Genomic DNA, 19,684 nt, shown 5'->3' with positions numbered 1-19,684 from the left:
TAGCAAATTGAGTAATAATGATGGTTTTATTGATGCACTTTCTCTTGCTACTTCAAGGCTTGAATGTTTGATTCATTTACAAACCCTGTATTCATATGAGTTGGGAAATTGTGTTAGATGTAAATATAAACGGAATACAATGTTTTGCAAATCATTTTCAACCCATATTCAGTTGAATATGCTACAAATACAACATATTTGATGTTCAAACTGATAAACATTTTTTTTTTTTTGCAAGTAATCATTAGGTTAAGAATTTGACGCCAGCAACACGTGACAAAGAAGTTGGGAAAGGTGGCAATAAATACTGATAACGTTGAGGAATGCTCATTAAACACTTATTTGGAACATCCAACAGGTGGGTGCCATGATTGGGTATAAAAGCAGCTTCCCAAAAAATGCTCAGTCTTTCACAAGAAAGGATGAGGCGAGGTACACCCCTTTGTCCACAACTGCGTGAGCAAATAGTCAAATAGTATAAGAACAACATTTCTCAAAGTGCAATTGCAAGAAATTTAGGGATTTCAACATCTACGGTCCATAATATCAACAAAAGGTTCAGAGAATCTGGAGAAATCACTCAACGTACGCGGCATGGCCGGAAACCAACATTCAATAACCGTGACCTTCGATCCCTCAGACGGCACTGTATCAAAAACCGACATCAATCTCTAAAGGATATCACCACATGGGCTGAGGAACAGTTCAGAAAACCACTGTCACTAAATAAAGTTTGTCGCTACATCTGTAAGTGCAAGTTAAAGCTCTACTATGCCAAAGCAAAATCCATTTATCAACAACATCCAGAAACGCTGCCGGCTTCTCAGGGCCCGAGATCATCTAAGATGGACTGATGCAAAGTGGAAAAGTGTTGACGAGTCCACATTTCAAATTGTTTTTGGAAATATTCGACATCGTGTCATCCGCACCAAAGGGGAAGCAAACCATCCAGACTGTAATCAACGCAAAGTTTAAAAGCCAGCATCTGTGATGGTATGGGGGTGCATTAGTGCCCAAGGCATGGGTAACTTACACATATGTGAAGGCACCATTGATACTGAAAGGTACATACTGTCCCAACCAGAACAGGACTCAAAACACGGATGCAGGATTTTAAGAAAATATATTTATTGGGACAAGGTAAATGGTCCAAAAGGTGAGAAGCTAAACAGGCTATCAAAACAGATCTTACCTAACCTCTAGACCAGGGGTCACCAACATGGTGCCCACGGGCCCGTAAGGACCGGATGAGCAGCTCGCTGGCCTGTTCTAAAAAATAGCTCAAATAGCAGCACTTACCAGTGAGCTGCCTGTATTTTTAAAATGTTATTTATTTACTAGCAAGCTGGTCTCTCTTTGCTTGACATTTTTAATTCTAGGAGAGACTAAACTCAAATAGATTTTGAAAGTCCAAGAAAATATTTTAAAGACTTGGTCTTCACTTGTTTAAATAAATTCATTTATTTTTTTACTTTGCTTCTTATAACTTTCAGAAAGACAATTTTTTGAGAAAAAATACAACCTTAAAAATGATTTTAGGATTTTTAAACACATTTACCTTTTAAATACCTTCCTCTTCTTTCCTGACAATTTAAATAAATTTTTAAGTTTTTTTTTTGTAAAGAATAATACATTTATTTTAATTTAATTATTCTTTATTTTTTCGACGAAGAATATTTGTGAAATATCTCTTCAAACTTATTCTGATTAAAATTCCCCAAAAATATTCTGGGAAATCTAGGAAATCTTTAAAATAAACTTAAATCTTATTTCAAGGTCTTTTGAATTAATTTTTTAATTTTTGTTCTGGAAAATCTAGAAAAATAATGATTTGTCTTTGTTAGAAATATAGCTTGGTCCATTTTTTTATATATTCTAACAAAGTGCAGATTGGATTTTAACCTATTTAAAACATGTCATCAAAATTTTAAAATTAATCTTAATCAGAAAAAATTACTAATGATGTTTCATAAATTATTTTTTTTATTTTTTCAAAAAGATTCGAATTAGCTAGTTTTTCTCTTCATTTTTTTCGGTTGAATTTTGAATTTTAAAGAGTTGAAATTGAAGATAAACTATGTTTCAAAGTTTTATTTTAATTTTTTTCGTGTTTTCTCCTCTTTTAAATCGTTGAATTAAGTGTTTTTTTCATCATTTATTGTCCACAAAAAAACTTTCTGCAAAAGGGAAAAAAAAGTATGACGGAATGACGGACAGAAATACCCATTTTTTCATATATATATATAGATGTATTTATTAAATGTAAATTGAGCGTTTTGGCTATTTCTGGCAATTTATTTAAGTGTGTATCAAACTGGTAGCCCTTTGCATTAATCACTACCCAAGAAGTAGCTCTTGGTTTCAAAAAGGTTGGTGACCTGTGGTGTAGACAGTTCAAACCGAGTCATACCAAAGACTATAAAAATGGGACCCATTACCTCCCTGTTTGGCACTCAGCATCAAGGGTTGGAATTGGGGGTTAAATCACCCAAAATGATTCCCGGGCGTTGCCACCGCTGCTGCTCACTGCTCCCCTCGCCTCCCAGTGGGTGATCAAAGGTGATGGGTCAAATGCAGAGAATAATTTTGCCACACCTAGTTTGTGTGTGACAATCATTGGTACTTTAACTTTAATAGCCTGAGTCTCCCGTCTTCTTATCCTCAACAATCAGGGAGCCCTTCTCTTCCACGCCGATGTCGCAAACGAGCACGGTGAGACAAAGTGGATTCCCTCCCAGGTCGGCGGCTGATTAACGCCTGCAGACGGGTCTTTATTCTTAGACGATACCAAGTAACCTTTTGCCTCGGCGCGAAAAAGAGGCGAGGCGCTCGCTTGTTAAGATATGTCACCCACACGTTCCATCCACAACGCTAATTGCACGCGTCGTCAAGTACTTAGAGCAGAGGGCGCCCGACGGCGCACGTGGGCGTGGCTTAGTTTTGGCTCTCGTCCCTCACTTGAGGCCGAAAGAGAAAGTATTATTTGTTCACAGATGGTGGATGGTCCCACTTTTCGTGGCTTCGGTCACATGCAGGGTTCTCACAGGAATGAAAAATACAAGCCGACCAGCTCTTCACTTAGAGCGCTGTAGAGTTAAAGTACCAAAGATTATCACACACACACCAGGTGTGGCGAAATTATTCTCTGCATTTGACCCATCACCCTTGATCACCCCCTGGGAGGTGAGGGGAGCAGTGGGCAGCAGCTGTGGACGCGCCCGGGAATAATTCTTGGTGATTTTAACCCCCAATTCCAATCTTTGATGCTGAGTGCCAAGCAGGGAGGTAATGGGTCCCATTTTTATAGTGTTTGGTATGACTCCTCCACATCGAGAGGAGCCAGATGCCAGGTCAGGATGCCACCCGAACGCCTCCCTAGGGAGGTGTTTAGGAGGCTGCGGGAAAAACCCAGGACACCTTGGGAAGACTATGTCTCCCGGCTGGCCGGGGAACGCTTTGGGATCCGCCGGAAAGAGCTGGACAAAGTGTGTGGGGAGAGAAGGTCTGGGCTTCCCTGCTTAGGCTTCTGCCCCCGCGACCCGACCTCTGATAAGCGGAAGAAGATGGATGGATGGTATGACTTGGCCGGGGTTCGAACACACAACCTACCAACCAGGATGCCACCTGAACGTCTCCCTAAGGAGGTGTTTAGGAGGCCGCGGGGAAGACCCAGGTCACGTTGGGAAGACTATGTCTCCCGGCTGGCTTGGGAACACCTCGGGATCCCCCGGGAGGAGCTGGATGAAGTGGCTGGGGAGGGGAAGGTCTGAGCTTCCCTGCTTAGGCTGCTTCCTCCGCGACCCGACCTCAGATAAGCGGTAGAAGGTGGATGGATGGATGGATGGATAGTATGACCCGGCCAGGGTTCGAACTCACAACCTACCAACCCGGATGCCACCCGAACGACTCCATAGGGAGGTGTTTAGGGCACGTCCAACCGGTAGGAGGCCACGGGGAAGACCCAGGACACGTTGGGAAGACTATGTCTCCCGGCTGGCCTGGGAACGCCTCGGGATCCCCCGGGAAGAGCTGGACGAAGTGGCAGGGGAGAGGAAGGTCTGGGCTTCCCTGCTTAGGCTGCTGCCCCCGCGACCCGACCTCGGTTAAGGGGAAGAAGATGGATGGATGGATGGATGGTATGACCCGGCCGGGGTTTGAACTCACAACCTACCAACCAGGATGCCACCCGAACGACTCCCTAGGGAGGTGTTTAGGGCACGTCCAACCGGTAGGAGGCCACGGGGAAGATCCAGGACACGTTGGGAAGACTATCTCTCCCGGCTGGCCTGGGAACACCTTGGGATCCCCCGGGAGGAGCTAGACGATGTGGCTGGGGAGAGGAAGGTCTGGGCTTCCCTGCTTAGGCTGCTGCCCCCGCGACCCGACCTCAGAAAAGCAGAAGAAGATGGATGGTATGACTCGGCCGGGGTTTGAACTCCCAACCTACCGATTCAGGGCGGACACTCTAACCACTGGGCGAGTGTGCAAGTGCACCAATCGACACGCGGCAAAGTCGGAAGGAGGCAGGAGCGGAGGGTGTGCCTAATGAAGTGGCCAGTAACATTCAGGTGTGTTAATGATCCTGGGAGACGCACACGGCGTGGTGTACGTGTGCGGTCCGACTGCATGACTGATGGCGCTCCCATCGATCGCCGGAGTGTCTGGGGCGGGGGGGGATTCTCCAGGCGGGTTCGGGCCCCCAGCCAAGAGCAGCTGGGCCCGGCTAATCTGTCAGCTTGACGAGCGCCATCGACCAGGCCAGCTCGCACACAAACATGTCCTCCTCGGCGCCGCCGTCCATCAGTCTTGTTGCTTTAATCTGCTTGTGAGGAGCACTGATTCATTCATGATCAGCCGGCAAAACATCATTTATTCCCCACTAACGAGCTTTCATCAGTGTCGTGCTGGACGTGGCGCAAAAATATCCCGACGTTTTTCCGTGACGTCTCGAGTGCTCGTGAAATGACGCCAACTAAAGTTTGAGAGTAGCGTCGAGTGTGGCGAGCGATTCATTAAATATCATAACAGATCAAGCAAAAAGACTCGGGATATAGCCCGGGGTAGTTTTCACATATTAGTGTCTTGCTTTTTTGAAAATTGTCATGCTTATTTATGAGATCAAGGACGCACGTTAGATTAGTTTTCGAGCATTTCTTCATTTCAAGCAGAACGCTGCTTCAAAGTATTAGCACGTATCAGCTCGCTCGCAAAAACTATGAAGGTACAAAACCCAAAACCAGTGAAGTTGGTACGCTGTGTAAATGGTAAATAAGAATTGATTATAATGATTTTCAAATCCATTTAAATCTATATTCAATTGAATAGACGGCAAAGACAAGATATATATACTTTATTTATTTTTTTCCATCCATCCCATCCATTTTCTACCGCTTATTCCTTTTTGGTGTCACGGGGGGCGATGACGACTATCTCAGCTACAATGGGGCAGAAGGCGGTGTACACCCTGGACAAGTCGCCATCTCATAGCAGGTTTTTTGTTTTGTTTTTTTTGCAAATAATCATTAACTAAGACTTTAATGGCAGCAAAATATTACAAAAAGTTGGCACAGGAACATTTTTACCACTGTTACATGGCCTTTCCTTGTAAAAACACTCAGTAAAAATTGGTAACTGACGACACCAATTTTTGAAGCTTTTGATTGATGTACAGCTTAAGTTGTTCAACAGTCCGGGGTCTCCATTGTGGTATTTTACGCTTTATATTGCGCCAAACATTTTCAATGGGAGACAGGTCTGGACTACAGGCAGGCCAGTCTAGTACCCGCACTCTTTTACTCTGAAGCCACGCTGCTGTAACAGGTGAAATAAGCAGGGTCATCCATGATAACGTTGCTTGGATGGCAACATATGTTGCTCCAAAACATGTAAGTACCTTTCAGCGTTAATGGTGCTCTCACAGAAGTGTAAGTTACCCATGCCTTGGGCACTAATACACAGCCATACCATCACAGATGCTGGCTTTTGAACTTTGCGCTTAGAACAATCCGGATGGTTGTTCTCCACTTTGTTACGGAGGTCCACAGTTTCCAAAAACAATTTGAGATGTGGACTCGTCAGACCACAGAACACTTTTCCACTTTGCATCAGTCCATCATGGATGAGCTCGGGCCCAGAAAAGCCGGCGGCGTTTCTGGGTGTTGTTGATAAATGACTTTCGCTTTGCATAGTGGAGTTTTAACTTGCACTTACAGATGTAGCGACCGACTGTAGTTCCTGACAGTGCTTTTCTGAAGTGTTCCTGAGCCCATGTGGGTATATCCTTTACAAACTGATGTTGGTTTTTAGATGCAGTACCGCATGAGGGATCGAAGGTTCGTAATATCATCGCTTATGTGCAGTGATTTCTCCAGATTCTCTGAAACTTTTGATGATATCACGGACCGTAGATGGTGAAATCCCTAAATTTCTAGGTCTTGCTCTTGCTCTTTGAGAAATATTGTTCTTAAACTGTTGGACAATTTGCTCACACGGTGACCCTCGCCCCGTCCTTGTTTGTGAATGACTGAGCATTTCATGGAAGCTGCTTTTATACCCAATCACTGCAACCACCTGTTCCCAATTAGCCTCTTCACCTGTGGGATATTCCAAATAAGTGTTTGATGAGCATTCCTTAACTGGCTTGCATGGCAACATACACTATATTGCCAAAAGTATTTGGCCACTTGCCTTGACTCACATATGAACTTGAAGCGCCATCCCATTCCTAACCCATATGGTTCAATATGATGTCGGTCCACCTTTTGCAGCTATTAGGATAGGATAGGTCCTTATTGTCATTGCACAAGTACAACAAACTTTTGTTTTCAGCACAAACTCGTTCAAGATTAGACAAACAAACATTGTACAGGGTTACTGAACAGGAAGGCTGATGGGTCGCCATAAGGCACCCCGTAAAAGATGGGAAAAAGGTAAACGCTGGGGAAGGATGAGTAAAAAAATGCAATCTAGACAGGGCTCCTAAGGGGGCCTAGTCTGGAGTGGGAAAAAACCTAAAATCTAAACAAATGTTTAGATTTGGAGAGCAGTGCAAAAAGAGGCAACAAAAAAGTTAAGACAAGACAAAGAAGCAAGCAGGAGAGATAAGGGAGAGGAAAGGGGAGTGTCCGCCCTCGATGAGTGCCAGTGAGAAATAGCTTCAACTCTTCTTTGAAGGCTGTCCACAAGGTTGCAGAGTGTGTTTATAGGATTTTTCTACCATTCTTCCAAAAGCGCATTGGTGGGTCTAGAAGGGCTGGCTCTCAGTCTCCGTTCTAATTCATCCCGTTCTACCGGGTTCAAGTCAGGACTCTGTGCAGGCCAGTCAAGTGCATCCACACCAGACTCTTTCAACCATGTCTCTATGGACCTTGCTTTGTGCACTGGTGCACAGTCATGTTGGAAGAGAAAGGGGCCCGTTCCAAACTGTTCCCACAAGGTTGGGAGCATAAAATTGTCCAAAATGTTTTGGTATCCTGGAGCATTCTAAGTTACTTTCACTGGAACTAAGGGGCCAAGCCCAACTCCTGAAAAACAACCCCACACCATAATTCCTCCACCACCAAATTTCACACTCGGCACAATGCAGTTCGAAATGTACCATTCTCCTTGCAACCTCCAAACCCAGTCTCGTCCATCAGATTGCCAGATGGAAAAGCTCGATTAATCACTCCATAGAAGGGGTCTCCACTGCTCTAGAGTCTACTGGCAACATGCTTTACACCAGTGGTCCCCAACCACCGGGCCGTGGCCTGATTGGTAACGGGCCGCAGAAGAATTTTTTATTCATTTTTATTAAAAAAATAAAAAAACACAATATACACTTAGAATTAGTGCACCAACCACAAAAACCTCCCTTTTTCATGACAAAAACGTCCCTTTTTCATGACAAAGAAAAAAATAAAAAAAAATAAAAAAGGATCCGCCTCCCCCGGGCCGCGGGACAAATTATAAAGCGTTGACCGGTCCGCGGATACAAAAAGGTTGGGGACCACTGCTTTACACCACTGCATCCGACGCTTTGCATTGGACTTGGTGATGTATGGCTTAGATGCTGCTAACCCGGGCATTGAGAAACCCATTCCATGAAGCTCTCTGCAAACTGTACGTGGGCTAATCGGAAAGTCACATGAAGTTTGGAGCTCTGTAGCAACTGACTGTGCAGAAAGTCTTTGCACTATGCACTTCTGCATCCGCTGACCCCTCCCTGTCAGTTTACGTGGCGCTACCACTTGGTGGCTGAGTTGCTGTTGTTCCCAAACTCTTCACTTTTCTTATAATAAAGCCGACAGCTGACTTTGGGATATTTAGGAGTGAGGACATTTCAAAACTGGATTTGTTGCACAGGCGGCATCCTATAACAGTTCTACGTTGGAAATCCCTGAGTGCGGCCTATTCTTTTACAAATGATTAAATCCGGCCTGCCACTTCATTTTATGTGGTCACCACATCATTTTGTGTGGTCCCCGCGTCATTTTATTCGGCCTGCTGCATCATTATGTGGTCCACTGCGTCATTTTACTCGGCCTGTCACATCATTTAATCGGCCTGTGGCTTCATTTTAGTCGGCCTGCCGCTTAAGTTCTGTTGCCCAAAGCCACATCATTTATTAGGCAAGTCACATCATTTTATGTGGCCCGTCGCATTTCATTTGTCCTGTCACTTCATTTTATGTAGGTCACAGCATCATTTTACGGGGTCGGCACATTATTTTATGTAGTCGGCATATCTTTTTATGTGGTCGCCACATCATTTTATTCGGCATGCCGCTACATTTTATCTGGCACAAAGGCTTATTCTAGTTGGCCTTGAAGCCCCATATTATGTAACCCGCCACATCATTTTATGTACACTGCCAAATGTATTTATTTTTTGGCCTGCCGAATCATTTTATGGGGTTTGCCACATTTTTTTCGGCCTGCTGTGTCATTTTACGTGGTTTGCCACATCAATTTATGTTGTCGCCGCATCATTTTACTCGGCCTGCCACTTCATTTAATGTCTTCCGCTGTGTTATTTTATTCGGTCTGCCGCATAATTTTGTGTGGTTTGCGACATTTCATTCCGCCTGCTGCATCAATTTATGTGGTTGCCGTGTTATTTTACTCGGCTTGCCACTTAATTTAATGTCTTCCACTGCGTCATTTTATTCGGTCTGCCGTATCATTTTGTGTGGTTTGCCACATTTCATTCGGCCTGCTGCATCATTTTATGTGGTTTGCCACTTCAATTTATGTGGTCGCAACATCATTTTATTCGGCCTGCCACTTCATTTAATGTCTTCCGCTGTGTCATTTTCTTTGGTCTGCCGCATCATTTTGTGTTGTTTACCACTTCAATTTATGTGGTCGCCGCGTTATTTTATTTCGGCCTGCCACTTCATTTAATGTGTTCCACTGCGTCATTTTATCCGGCCTACCACTTAATTTAATGTCTTCCGCTGCGTCATTTTCTTTGGTCTGCCGCATCATTTTGTGTTGTTTACCACTTCAATTTATGTGGTCGCCGCGTTATTTTATTTCGGCCTGCCACTTCATTTAATGTGTTCCACTGCGTCATTTTATCCGGCCTGCCACTTCATTTAATGTCTTCCGCTGTGTCATTCTATTTGGTCTGCCGCATCATTTTGTGTCATTTGCCACATCATTTTGTGTCATTTGCCACATTTCATTCGGCCTGCTGCATCCTTTTATGTGGTTGGCCACTTCAATTTGTGTGGTCGCCACGTCATTTTATTTGGCCTGCCACTTCATTTAATGTCTTCCACTGCGTCATTTTATCCGGCCTACCACTTAATTTAATGTCTTCCGCTGCGTCATTTTATTCGGCCTACTATTTAATCTAATGTCTTCCGCTGCGTCATTTCACCCGGTCTGCCACAACATTTTGTGTCGTTTGCCACATTTCATTCCGCCTGCTGCATCATTTTACGTGGTTTGCCACCTCAATTTATGTTGTCGCTGCATCATTTTATTTGGCCTGCCACTTCATTTAATGTCTTCCGCTGCGTCATTTTATTAAGTCTCTAGCATCATTTTATGTGGTTTGCGACACTTCATTTGGCCTGCTGCGTCATTTCACGTGGTATGCCACATCAATTTATGTAGTCGCCGCGTCATTTTATTCATCCTGCCACTTAATTTAATTTCTTCCGCTGCGTCATTTTATTCGGTCTGCCGCGTCATTTTGTGTGGTTTGCCACATTTCATTCCGCCTGCTGCATCATTTTATGTGGTTTGCTACTTCAATTTATGTGGTCGCCGCTTCATTTTACTCAGCCTGCCACATCATTTAATGTCTTCTGCTGCGTCATTTTATGCGGTCTGCCGATTCATTTTGTGTGGTTTGCCACACTTCTTTCGTCCGCCTGCATCATTTTATGTGGTTTTCCATGTCAATTTATGTGGCCTCCGCAAATTTTATTCGGCCTGCCACTTCTTTTAATGTCTTCCGCTGCGTCATTTTATTCGGCCTACCACTTAATTTAATGTCTTCCGCTGCGTCATTTTATTCGGCCCACTATTTAATCTAATGTCTTCCGCTGCGTCATTTTATCCGGTCTGCCACCTCATTTTGTGTCGTTTGCCACATTTCACTCGGCCTGCTGCATCATTTTACGTGGTTTGCTACTTCAATTTATGTGGTCGCCGCAGCATTTTAACCGGCCTGCCACTTCATTCAATGTCTTCTGCTGCGTCATTTTAATCGGCCTGCCACCTCATTTATTGTCTTCTGCTGCGACATTAAATGCGGTCTGCCGCTTCATTTTTGTGTAGTTTGCCACATTTTTCCGCCTACTGTATCATTTTATGTGGTTTGCGTCTTTAATTTATGTGGTCGCCGCTTCATTTTATTCGGCCTGCCACCTCATTTATTGTCTTCTGCTGCGTCATTAAATGCGGTCTGCTGCTTCATTTTTGTTTAGTTTGCCACTTTTTATTCAGCCTACTGTATCATTTTATGTAGTTTGCGACTTCAATTTATGTGGTCGCCGCGTCATTTTATTCGGCCTGCCACATCATTTATTGTCTTCTGCTGCGTCATTAAATGCGGTCTGCTGCTTCATTTTTGTTTAGTTTGCCACTTTTTTATTCAGCCTACTGTATCATTTTATGTGGTTTGCGACTTCAATTTATGTGGTCGCCGCTTCATTTTAATCGGCCTGCCACTTCATTTAATGTCTTTCTCTGCATCATTTTTTTCGGTCTGCCGCGTCATCGCTGCATCATTTTGTTCGGCTCGTCACATCATATCAAGTGGCCCACCGCATTACATTTGGCTTGCCGCTTAATTTTTTTGTGGTCCCCCATGTCATTTTATATGATATGTCACATAATTTGAGTTGGCCAGCTATGTCATTTATGTGTCTTTCAACAAAAAGACTGAAAATAATAAAGCACATTCTGACATTCTAATTATTTCAGTTTTGACAGAGAAATGAACCACATCCAATGTCACATGTTGTTCACTTTAATAGAATCTGATCTTGTAACAAGCAAGGCAAGTTAAAAATCAATCTGGTTTTTGAAAATTATAGTCATCAAAAATATTTTCCTATGCAAATTGTGTAACAAGGCTATTATACATTTCTACCCATCCATTTTCTACCGCTTGTCCCTTTTCTATTCATATATATTCATTGTTACAAGCAACCCACTGTGGTCAGCCATAATTGCGGTTTGGATTGTTCCTCTGTTCACATGCTTTAGTCCTCCTTTCTGCCCCTCCCTGGCAGAGATTTTAGGACTTTTCCCCAATGAAACCGAAAGTTAACTAAGCATATAGTGATTAGAGTGGCCGAGTCATACCAAAGACTAAAAAAATAGGACCCATTACTTCTCTGCTTGGCACTCCATATCAAGGGTTGGAATTGGGGGTTAAATCACCAAAAATTATTCCCGGGTGCGGCCACCGCTGCTGCTCACTGCTCCCCTCACCTCCCAGGAGGTGGAACAAGGGGATGGGTCCAATTCAGAGGACACATTTCACCACAGCTAGTGTGTGTTTGACAATCATTGGTACTTTTACTTTTAATATACTCTTACTTTGTCTCGATCTCGGCACCCCTCCTCACCATCGAAACTAATCAAAAAACGTGTGTGTGTGTGTGTGTGTTTAATTGCAAAGACAGAAGTGGACTCACTGTGATTTTTCCTGGTCCAGAACTAAGTGAACAGGCAGTGAGACTTTATTTGTGAAGTGAAGTGAATTATATTTATATCGCGCTTTTCTCTAGTGACTCAAAGCGCTTTACATAGTGAAACCCAATATCTAAGTTACATCTAAACCAGTGTGGGTAGCACTGGGAGCAGGTGGGTAAAGTATGTTGCCCAAGGATACAACGGCAGTGACTAGGATGGCGGAAGTGGGAATCGAACCTGTAACCCTCAATTTGCTGGCACGGCATATACTTATTACTTATTAGGCCTGTGAATCTTTGGGTGTCCCACGATTCGATTTAATATCGATTCTTGGGGTCACGATTCGATAATATATCGATTTTTTTCGATTCGATTCGATTCTTAATTCAAAGACAATATTTTTTCCGATTCAAAACAATTCTGTATTCATTCAATTCATAGGATTTTAGCAGGATCTACCCCAGTCTGCTGACATGCAGTAATAGTGAAGTGAAGTGAAGTGAATTATATTATATAGCGTTTTTCTCTAGTGACTCAAAGCGCTTTACATAGTGAAACCCAATATCTAAGTTACATCTAAACCAGTGTGGGTATCACTGGGAGCAGGTGGGTAAAGTATCTTGCCCAAGGATACAACGGCAGTGACTAGGATGGCGGTAGCGGGAATTGAACATGGAACCCTCAAGTTGCTGGCACGACCACTCTACCAACCGAGCTATACTTATTACTTATTAGGCCTGTGAATCTTTCAGTGTCCCACGATTCGATTCAATATCGATTCTTGGGGTCACGATTCGATAATATATCGATTTTTTTTTCAATTCGATTCGATTCTTTATTCAAAAACGATATTTTTCCGATTCAAAACGATTCTGTATTCATTCAATTCATAGGATTTCAGCAGGATCTAACCCAGTCTGCTGACATGCTAGCAGAGTAGTAGATTTGTTTTTTAAAAGCTTTTATAATTGTAAAGGACAATGTTTTATCAACTGATTGCAATAATGTAAATTTGTTTTAACTATTAAACAAACCAAAAATATGACTTATTTTATCTTTGTGAAAACATTGGACACAGTGTGTTGTCAAACTTATGAGATGCGATGCAAGTGTAAGCCACCGTGACACTTTTGTTCTTTTTTTAAATTTTTAGAAATGTCTAATGATAATGTCAATAAGGGATTATTTTTAATCACTGCTATGCTGAAATTATAACTAATATTGATACTGTTGTTGATAATATTCATTTTTGTTTCATTACTTTTGGTTTGTTCTGTGTCATGTTTGTGTCTCCTCTCAATTGCTCTGTTTATTGCAGTTCTGAGTGTTGCTGGGTCAGGTTTGGTTTTGGAATTAGATTGCATTGTTATGGTATTGCTGTGTAGTGGTTTGTTGGATTAAAAAAAAAAAAAATCGATTTTTTTTAAATGATAATCGATTCTGAATCGCACAACGTATTCGATTCGATTCGTATTCCAATCGATTTTTTCCCACACCCCTATTACTTATATATATATTTAAGGTGGAAAAAAATCCGTAAACCAGGGGTCACCAACCTTTTTGAAACCAAGAGCTACTTCTTGGGTACTGATTAATACGAAGGGCTACCAGTTTGATACACACTTAAATAAATTGCCAGAAATAGCCAATTTGCTCAATTTACCTTTAATAATTAAATCTATATTTCCCAAAGACATGCACCTGGGGATAGGTTGATTGGCAACACTAAATTGGCCCTAGTGTGTGAATGTGAATGTGAATGTTGTCTATCTGTGTTGTCCCTGCGATGAAGTGGCGACTTGTCCAGGGTGTACCCTGCCTTCCGCCCGATTGTAGCTGAGCTAGGCGCCAGCGCCCCCAGCAACTCAAAAAGTGAATAAGCGGTAGAAAGTGGATGGATGGATATTAAAAAAAAGGGTATTTCTGTCTGTCATTCCGTCGTACATTTTTTTGGTAGAGAATAAATGATGATTAAAAGAGGTGAAAACATAAAAAAAATTAAAATTAAATTTTAAAACATAGTTTATCTTCAAATTTGACTCTTTAAAATTCAAAATTCAACCGAAAAAATTAAGAAAAACTAGCTAATTTGAATCTTTTTGAAAAAATTAAAAAAATAATTTATGGGACATCATTAGTAATTTTTCCTGATTAAGATTAATTTTAGAATTTTGTTGACATGTTTTAAATAGGTCAAAATCCACTTTGAAATAAGTTCTAAATTTGATTCTACAGATTTTCTAGATTTGCCAAAATAATTTTGGGGAATTTTAGTCAAAATAAGTTTGAAGAAATATTTCACAAATATTCTTCGTCGAAAAAACAGAAGCTAAAATGAAGAATTAAATTAAAATGTATTTATTATTCTTTACAATAAAAAAAAAATACTTGAACATTGATTTAAATTTTCAGGAAAGAAGAGGAAGGAATTTAAAAGTTAAAAAGGTATATGTGTTTAAAAAACCCAAAATAATTTTTAAGGTTGTATTTTTTCTCTAAAATTGTCTTTCTGAAAGTTATAAGAAGCAAAGTAAAAAAATAAATGAATTTATCTAAACAAGTGAAGACCAAGTCTTTAAAATATTTTCTTGGATTTTCAAATTACATTTGAGTTTTGTCTCTCTTAGAATTAAAAATGTCGAGCAAAGCGAGACCTGCTTGCTAGTAAATAAATAAAATGTAAAAAAATAGAGGCAGTTCACTGGTAAGTGCTGCTATTTGAGCTATTTTTAGAACAGGCCATCGGGCGACTCATCTGGTCCTTACGGGCTCTTCTGTCATTTTCCATAAACCAGAAAGTACCTTGCCAGCTAATAATTTGACATTCAAAATGTTTTCTACCATTTTCGCCTCATGTCGTTGTGCAGATCGGCGTTGGGCGACGGACCGGAGATCTTCTTGAGTCCCGCAGTGACCTACGGCCCGCCGGGGCTGGATCTGTCCTGCCCCGTGGCCGTGACCATGGCGCACTCGGCCGAGGGTGGCGCCGAGAACTGGATCACCCGTCTGAAGCGGCGGACGGCGGACGACAAATGGGAGGTGAGTGGCGGCGACGTCCGCGCTGAAACCCGTCGTCACGCTCGCGCGCGTCTTATTTCGAAGCTGTCAGCCCGCATCCGTCATTCGCCGCATAAATCCAACCCGCGCCGTCATGCTTCCGGAACAAATGTCAGCGTGCATGCAAATGACGACTATCAGTCACTGAAATTAGGAGTTTGGCTCGTAGCGACGTTTTGAAGAACGACACGTCTGCAGGCGGAATAGACCGTTCTTTTTTCTTTTAACGCACCACGGTGACCTTTGACCCGCTCCAAGTCACGTGACGACAACTTCCTGTGACAGCTGTCAGGAATCATCCCCCACCCCGACGCCCTCCGTCTTTGCCACGGCAGGGCGGAAGTGTCCGAGATGCGCTTTTATTGTCAGACTGACCTCGCCGGGGAGGCTTTGGTGACGTCGTTGTGGGGGAGGAGACGGGGGTGGTTGGCGCGGGGGTATAACGGTGACCTCGCCTTCTTCCCCTGGCCGGCTCCTTTCAAGCTGCGTGACATTTACACAGATGTAATTTGCCAGCCCACGTCTCGCACAAAAGGGAACTATCAAAAGACGCATCCGTCACCGCCGGCTGCCGGGGAGGGGGATGACAAGATGGCGGCGGGTTCAGGGCAAGTTGCAACTCTGACATATGTCGCTGTGAAATAATGAAGACCGAGTCTTACGTAATGGCAAATCTCCGGAATTAGCATCGCTAACATAACCGGCGCCTCGTCACTTTCATTCCCTCGCTGACAGTTTGTCTATGTTTTAGTTTTTTCGTCCGCCTTTGTCTGTTTCCTCTGTGTTTAGTATTTCCTGTCCTTAGTTCCTGTCTAGTGCTCTTATTTTGTCAGCTTCCTGTGTTGTTCTCTGAGTGCTGTGTTCCTCCTCAGCTGCGGCTGATTGGCACCTGGCCGCACCTGTTGCCAATCAGCCCGCTCCTATTTGTACCTGCTTTGTGTTGTGTCAGTTGCCGGATCATTGTATTGTCGTTTGTATTGTCGTTGCCACATGTCGCTCTTGTCGTGTTGTGCTCCATTTTGTCCTGGTCGTCGTAGCGGTAAGCTGTTTCTGTTAGCATTAGCCATTTCCAGTTGTTCCTGTTTGCTACCCGCTAGCTTCCACGCTAGGTCATTTTTTGTTTCTTGCTAGCTTCTATGCTAAAGACCCTTAGTTTGTTATTCCGCCCATGTGCGCGCTTTTTGTTTGTACCCTTTGTTTGTTCTAATTGTAGTATTTTAAATTAAAACCATGTTTTCCCATTCAATGCCTGCCTCCTTCTCTGCATCCTGGGGTTCGACATCAAATAACTGACACTCGCAGCTTTTAAAGGGGAACATTATCACCATTTCAGAAGGGTTAAAACCAATAAAAATCAGTTCCCAGTGGCTTATTTTATTTTTTGAAGTTTTTTTCAAAATTTTACCCATCCCGGAATACCCCTAAAAAAGGCTTTAAAGGCCTGTTGAAATTAGATTTTCCTATTTAAACGGGGATAGCAGGTCCATTCTATGTGTCATACTTGATCATTTCGCGATATTGCCATATTTTTGCTTAAAGGATTTAGTAGAGAACATCCACGATAAAGTTCCCAACTTTTGGTACTTCGTGAAAAAGCCTCGCCTTTACCGGAAGTTGCAGACGATGACGTCACAACTGTGGGGGCTTCTCATATATTCACATTGTTTTTAATGGGAGCCTCCAACAAAAAGAGCTATTCGGACCGAGAGAACGACAATTTCCCCATTAATTTGAGCGAGGATGAAAGATTCGTGTTTGAGAATATTGATAGCGACGGACTAGGAAAAAAAAAGTTTAAAAATTTTTTTTTTTTAAAACGCGATTGGGACGGATTCCGATGTTTTTAAAGACATTTACTAGGATAATTATGGGAAATCCCTTATCTTTCTATTGTGTTGCTAGTGTTTTAGTGAGTTAAATAGTACCTGATAGTCGGAGGTGTGTCTCACGGGTGTCGACGGCAGCTGTACGGACGACACAAGCTCAGCTGATATCCGGCAAGTGGCGACTTTTTAACCACAATTTTCTCACCGAAACCTGCTGGTCGACATTCGGTTGGGATCCATGTCTGCTTGACCGTGCTCTGATCCATAGTAAAGTTGCAGCTACGGGAATTTAAAACAAGGAATCACCGTGTGTTTGCGTGGCTAAAGGCTAAAGCTTCCCAACTCCATCTTTCTACTGTGACTTCTCCAATATTAATTGAACAAATTGCAAAAGATTCAGCAGCACAAATCTCCAAAATACTGTGTAATTATGCCGTTAAAGCAGACGACTTTTACCTGTGTGTGCGCGTAGCGCTCATACTTTCTAAAAACCCGTGACATCCTGCGTACACGTCATCATTACACAACGTTTCCAAAACGAAACTCCCGGGAAATTTAAAATTGTAATTTAGTGAATTAAAAAAGCCGTATTGGCATGTGTTGCAATGTTAATATTTCATCTTTGATGTATAAACTCTCAGACTGCGTGGTGGGTAGTAGTGGGTTTCAGTAGGTCTTTAAAGTGCCTGATTTTCGCTATCTGTGAAGCCATCGTCCATTTTCCTGTGACGTCATCCAGTGATACCAATACGGATAGCACAGCAAATATAGCGACATTAGCTCGGATTCACACTCGGATTTCAGTGGCTTAAGCGATGCAACAGATTACGCATGTATTGAAACGGATGGTTGGAGCATGGGAACAGATAGCGAAAACGAAATTGAAAAATTGCGCTATTCGGCCATGATTGCCTTAGCATTGCCGGTAAAATATACAGACCAACGATCGGAAGTTTCGCATCTTGTGACACTGGATCAACTTAAATCCATCGATTTGTAAGTGTTTGTTTGGCATTAAATGTGGGTGGAGGGAAACACTGGATGTAAATATAGTTTCAAATGTACATACAGCTGGCCTAAATAGCATGTTAGCATCGATTAGCTGGCAGTCATGCCGCGACCAAATATGTCTGATTAGCTCATAAGTCAACAACATCAACAAAACTCACCTTTGTGATTTCGTTGACTTTATTGTTGGAAATGCATCTGCAGGTTATCCATACATCTCTGTGCCATGTCTGCCTTAGCACCGCCGGTAAAATGTGCAGACACTCCGGCACATTCAATGGGGGTCTGGCGGAAGATTTCTTTGACATAATCATTGGAAATGCATCTGCTTTGAGTGTCGCAGGATATCCACACAATATTGCCATCTCTGTAGTAGCATAGGTTTCGTCGGTAAAGTGTGCGAAACAAACCACTGACCATTTGGTCGGCTTTCCCCACACCCTCGTATTTTGAACAAATTTCGTCCAATTTCTTGCCACTTTCGCATCTTTGAGCCGGTGGTGCAACTTGAATCCCTCCTTGCTAGTGTTGTTACACCCTCCGACAACACACCGACGAGGCATGATGTCTCCAAGGTTCCAGAAAATAGTCGAAAAAACGGAAAGTAACAGAGCTGTTTGTAATGTGTTTGAGAAAATGGCGGCTTTATTACCTAGGTGACGTCACATTCTGACGTCATCGCTCCGAGAGCGATAAATAGAAAGGCGTTTAATTCGCCAAAATTCACCCATTTAGAATTTGGAAATCAGTTAAAAAAATATATGGTGTTTTTTCTGCAACATCAAGGTATATATTGACCCTTACATAAGTCTGGTGATAATGTTCCCCTTTAACGTTGCTTCCGTCTGGCGACTTCACCAATTCCCGACTGCAGCTTGAAGACGCACGCGATCAACAGTCGCCATCTTGGCCCACTAAAGGGAAACACAGACTCCAAAGTTGGGACGGGTAGTCAATTATTTTACAGAACTACCGGGTGTCGGTGTAGAGAAAAATCAGACTTATCATATTTCCATACCTCTGTTCCACTTGCAGGCTCGGTCGGTTCAAACACTTGGCAGCAATCCTCAATTATTTTCCAATTATTCGAAAATGTGTGGCGCATTATGAAGCGTAAAATACGACAGCGGAGACCCCGGACTTTTGAACGACTGAAACTCTACATAAAACAAAAATGGGAAAAAATTCCACTTTCAAAGCTTCAACAATTAGTTTCCTCAGTTCCCAAACGTTTATTGAGTGTCGTTAAAAGAAAAGGTGATGTAACACAGTGGTGAACATGCCCTTTCCCAACTACTTTGGCACGTGTTGCAGCCATGAAATTATGTTAATTATTGTTTGCAGAAAAAAAACAGTTTATGAGTTTGAACATCAAATATCTTGTCTTTTTAGTGCATTCAATTGAATATGGGTTGAAAAGGATTTGCAAATCATTGTATTCAGTTTATATTTACATCTAACATAATTTCCCAACTCATATGGAAACGGGGTTTGTAGAATAACTTAAAAACCTTAAAGGCACAAATACAGGTTTTCACTGCAGTGTTATTTTAGTGTTTGCAGTAAGGGGGGGTCCAATTTCACCGAGTTAACATGTCGTCATTCATTCCTCTCCCACTCGTCTTCGCCGTGCCGGCGCGAACATTTGCACCAACC

The 19,684-nt window shown here is 42.5% G+C and overlaps 1 protein-coding gene across 5 annotated transcripts in view; it reads left to right on the top strand.

Annotated features, from left to right (window-relative positions):
• The window catches only part of LOC133557603 (netrin receptor UNC5D-like), a 586,800-nt gene that overhangs the window by 534,018 nt on the left and 33,098 nt on the right, over positions 1-19,684 (top strand). For all 5 annotated transcript variants that reach the window (XM_061908184.1, XM_061908185.1, XM_061908187.1 and 2 more), the window contains one exon: positions 15,005-15,176. In XM_061908184.1, coding sequence (XP_061764168.1) covers positions 15,005-15,176 — 172 coding nt within the window. The remainder of the gene's footprint in view (positions 1-15,004; positions 15,177-19,684) is intronic.

The sequence above is a fragment of the Nerophis ophidion genome, linkage group LG08 (genome assembly GCF_033978795.1).
Source record: "Nerophis ophidion isolate RoL-2023_Sa linkage group LG08, RoL_Noph_v1.0, whole genome shotgun sequence".
Taxonomy (NCBI): Eukaryota; Metazoa; Chordata; class Actinopteri; order Syngnathiformes; family Syngnathidae; genus Nerophis; species Nerophis ophidion.
Note: the sequence above shows the minus strand (reverse complement) of the source record. Positions and strands in the feature narration are given on the sequence as shown.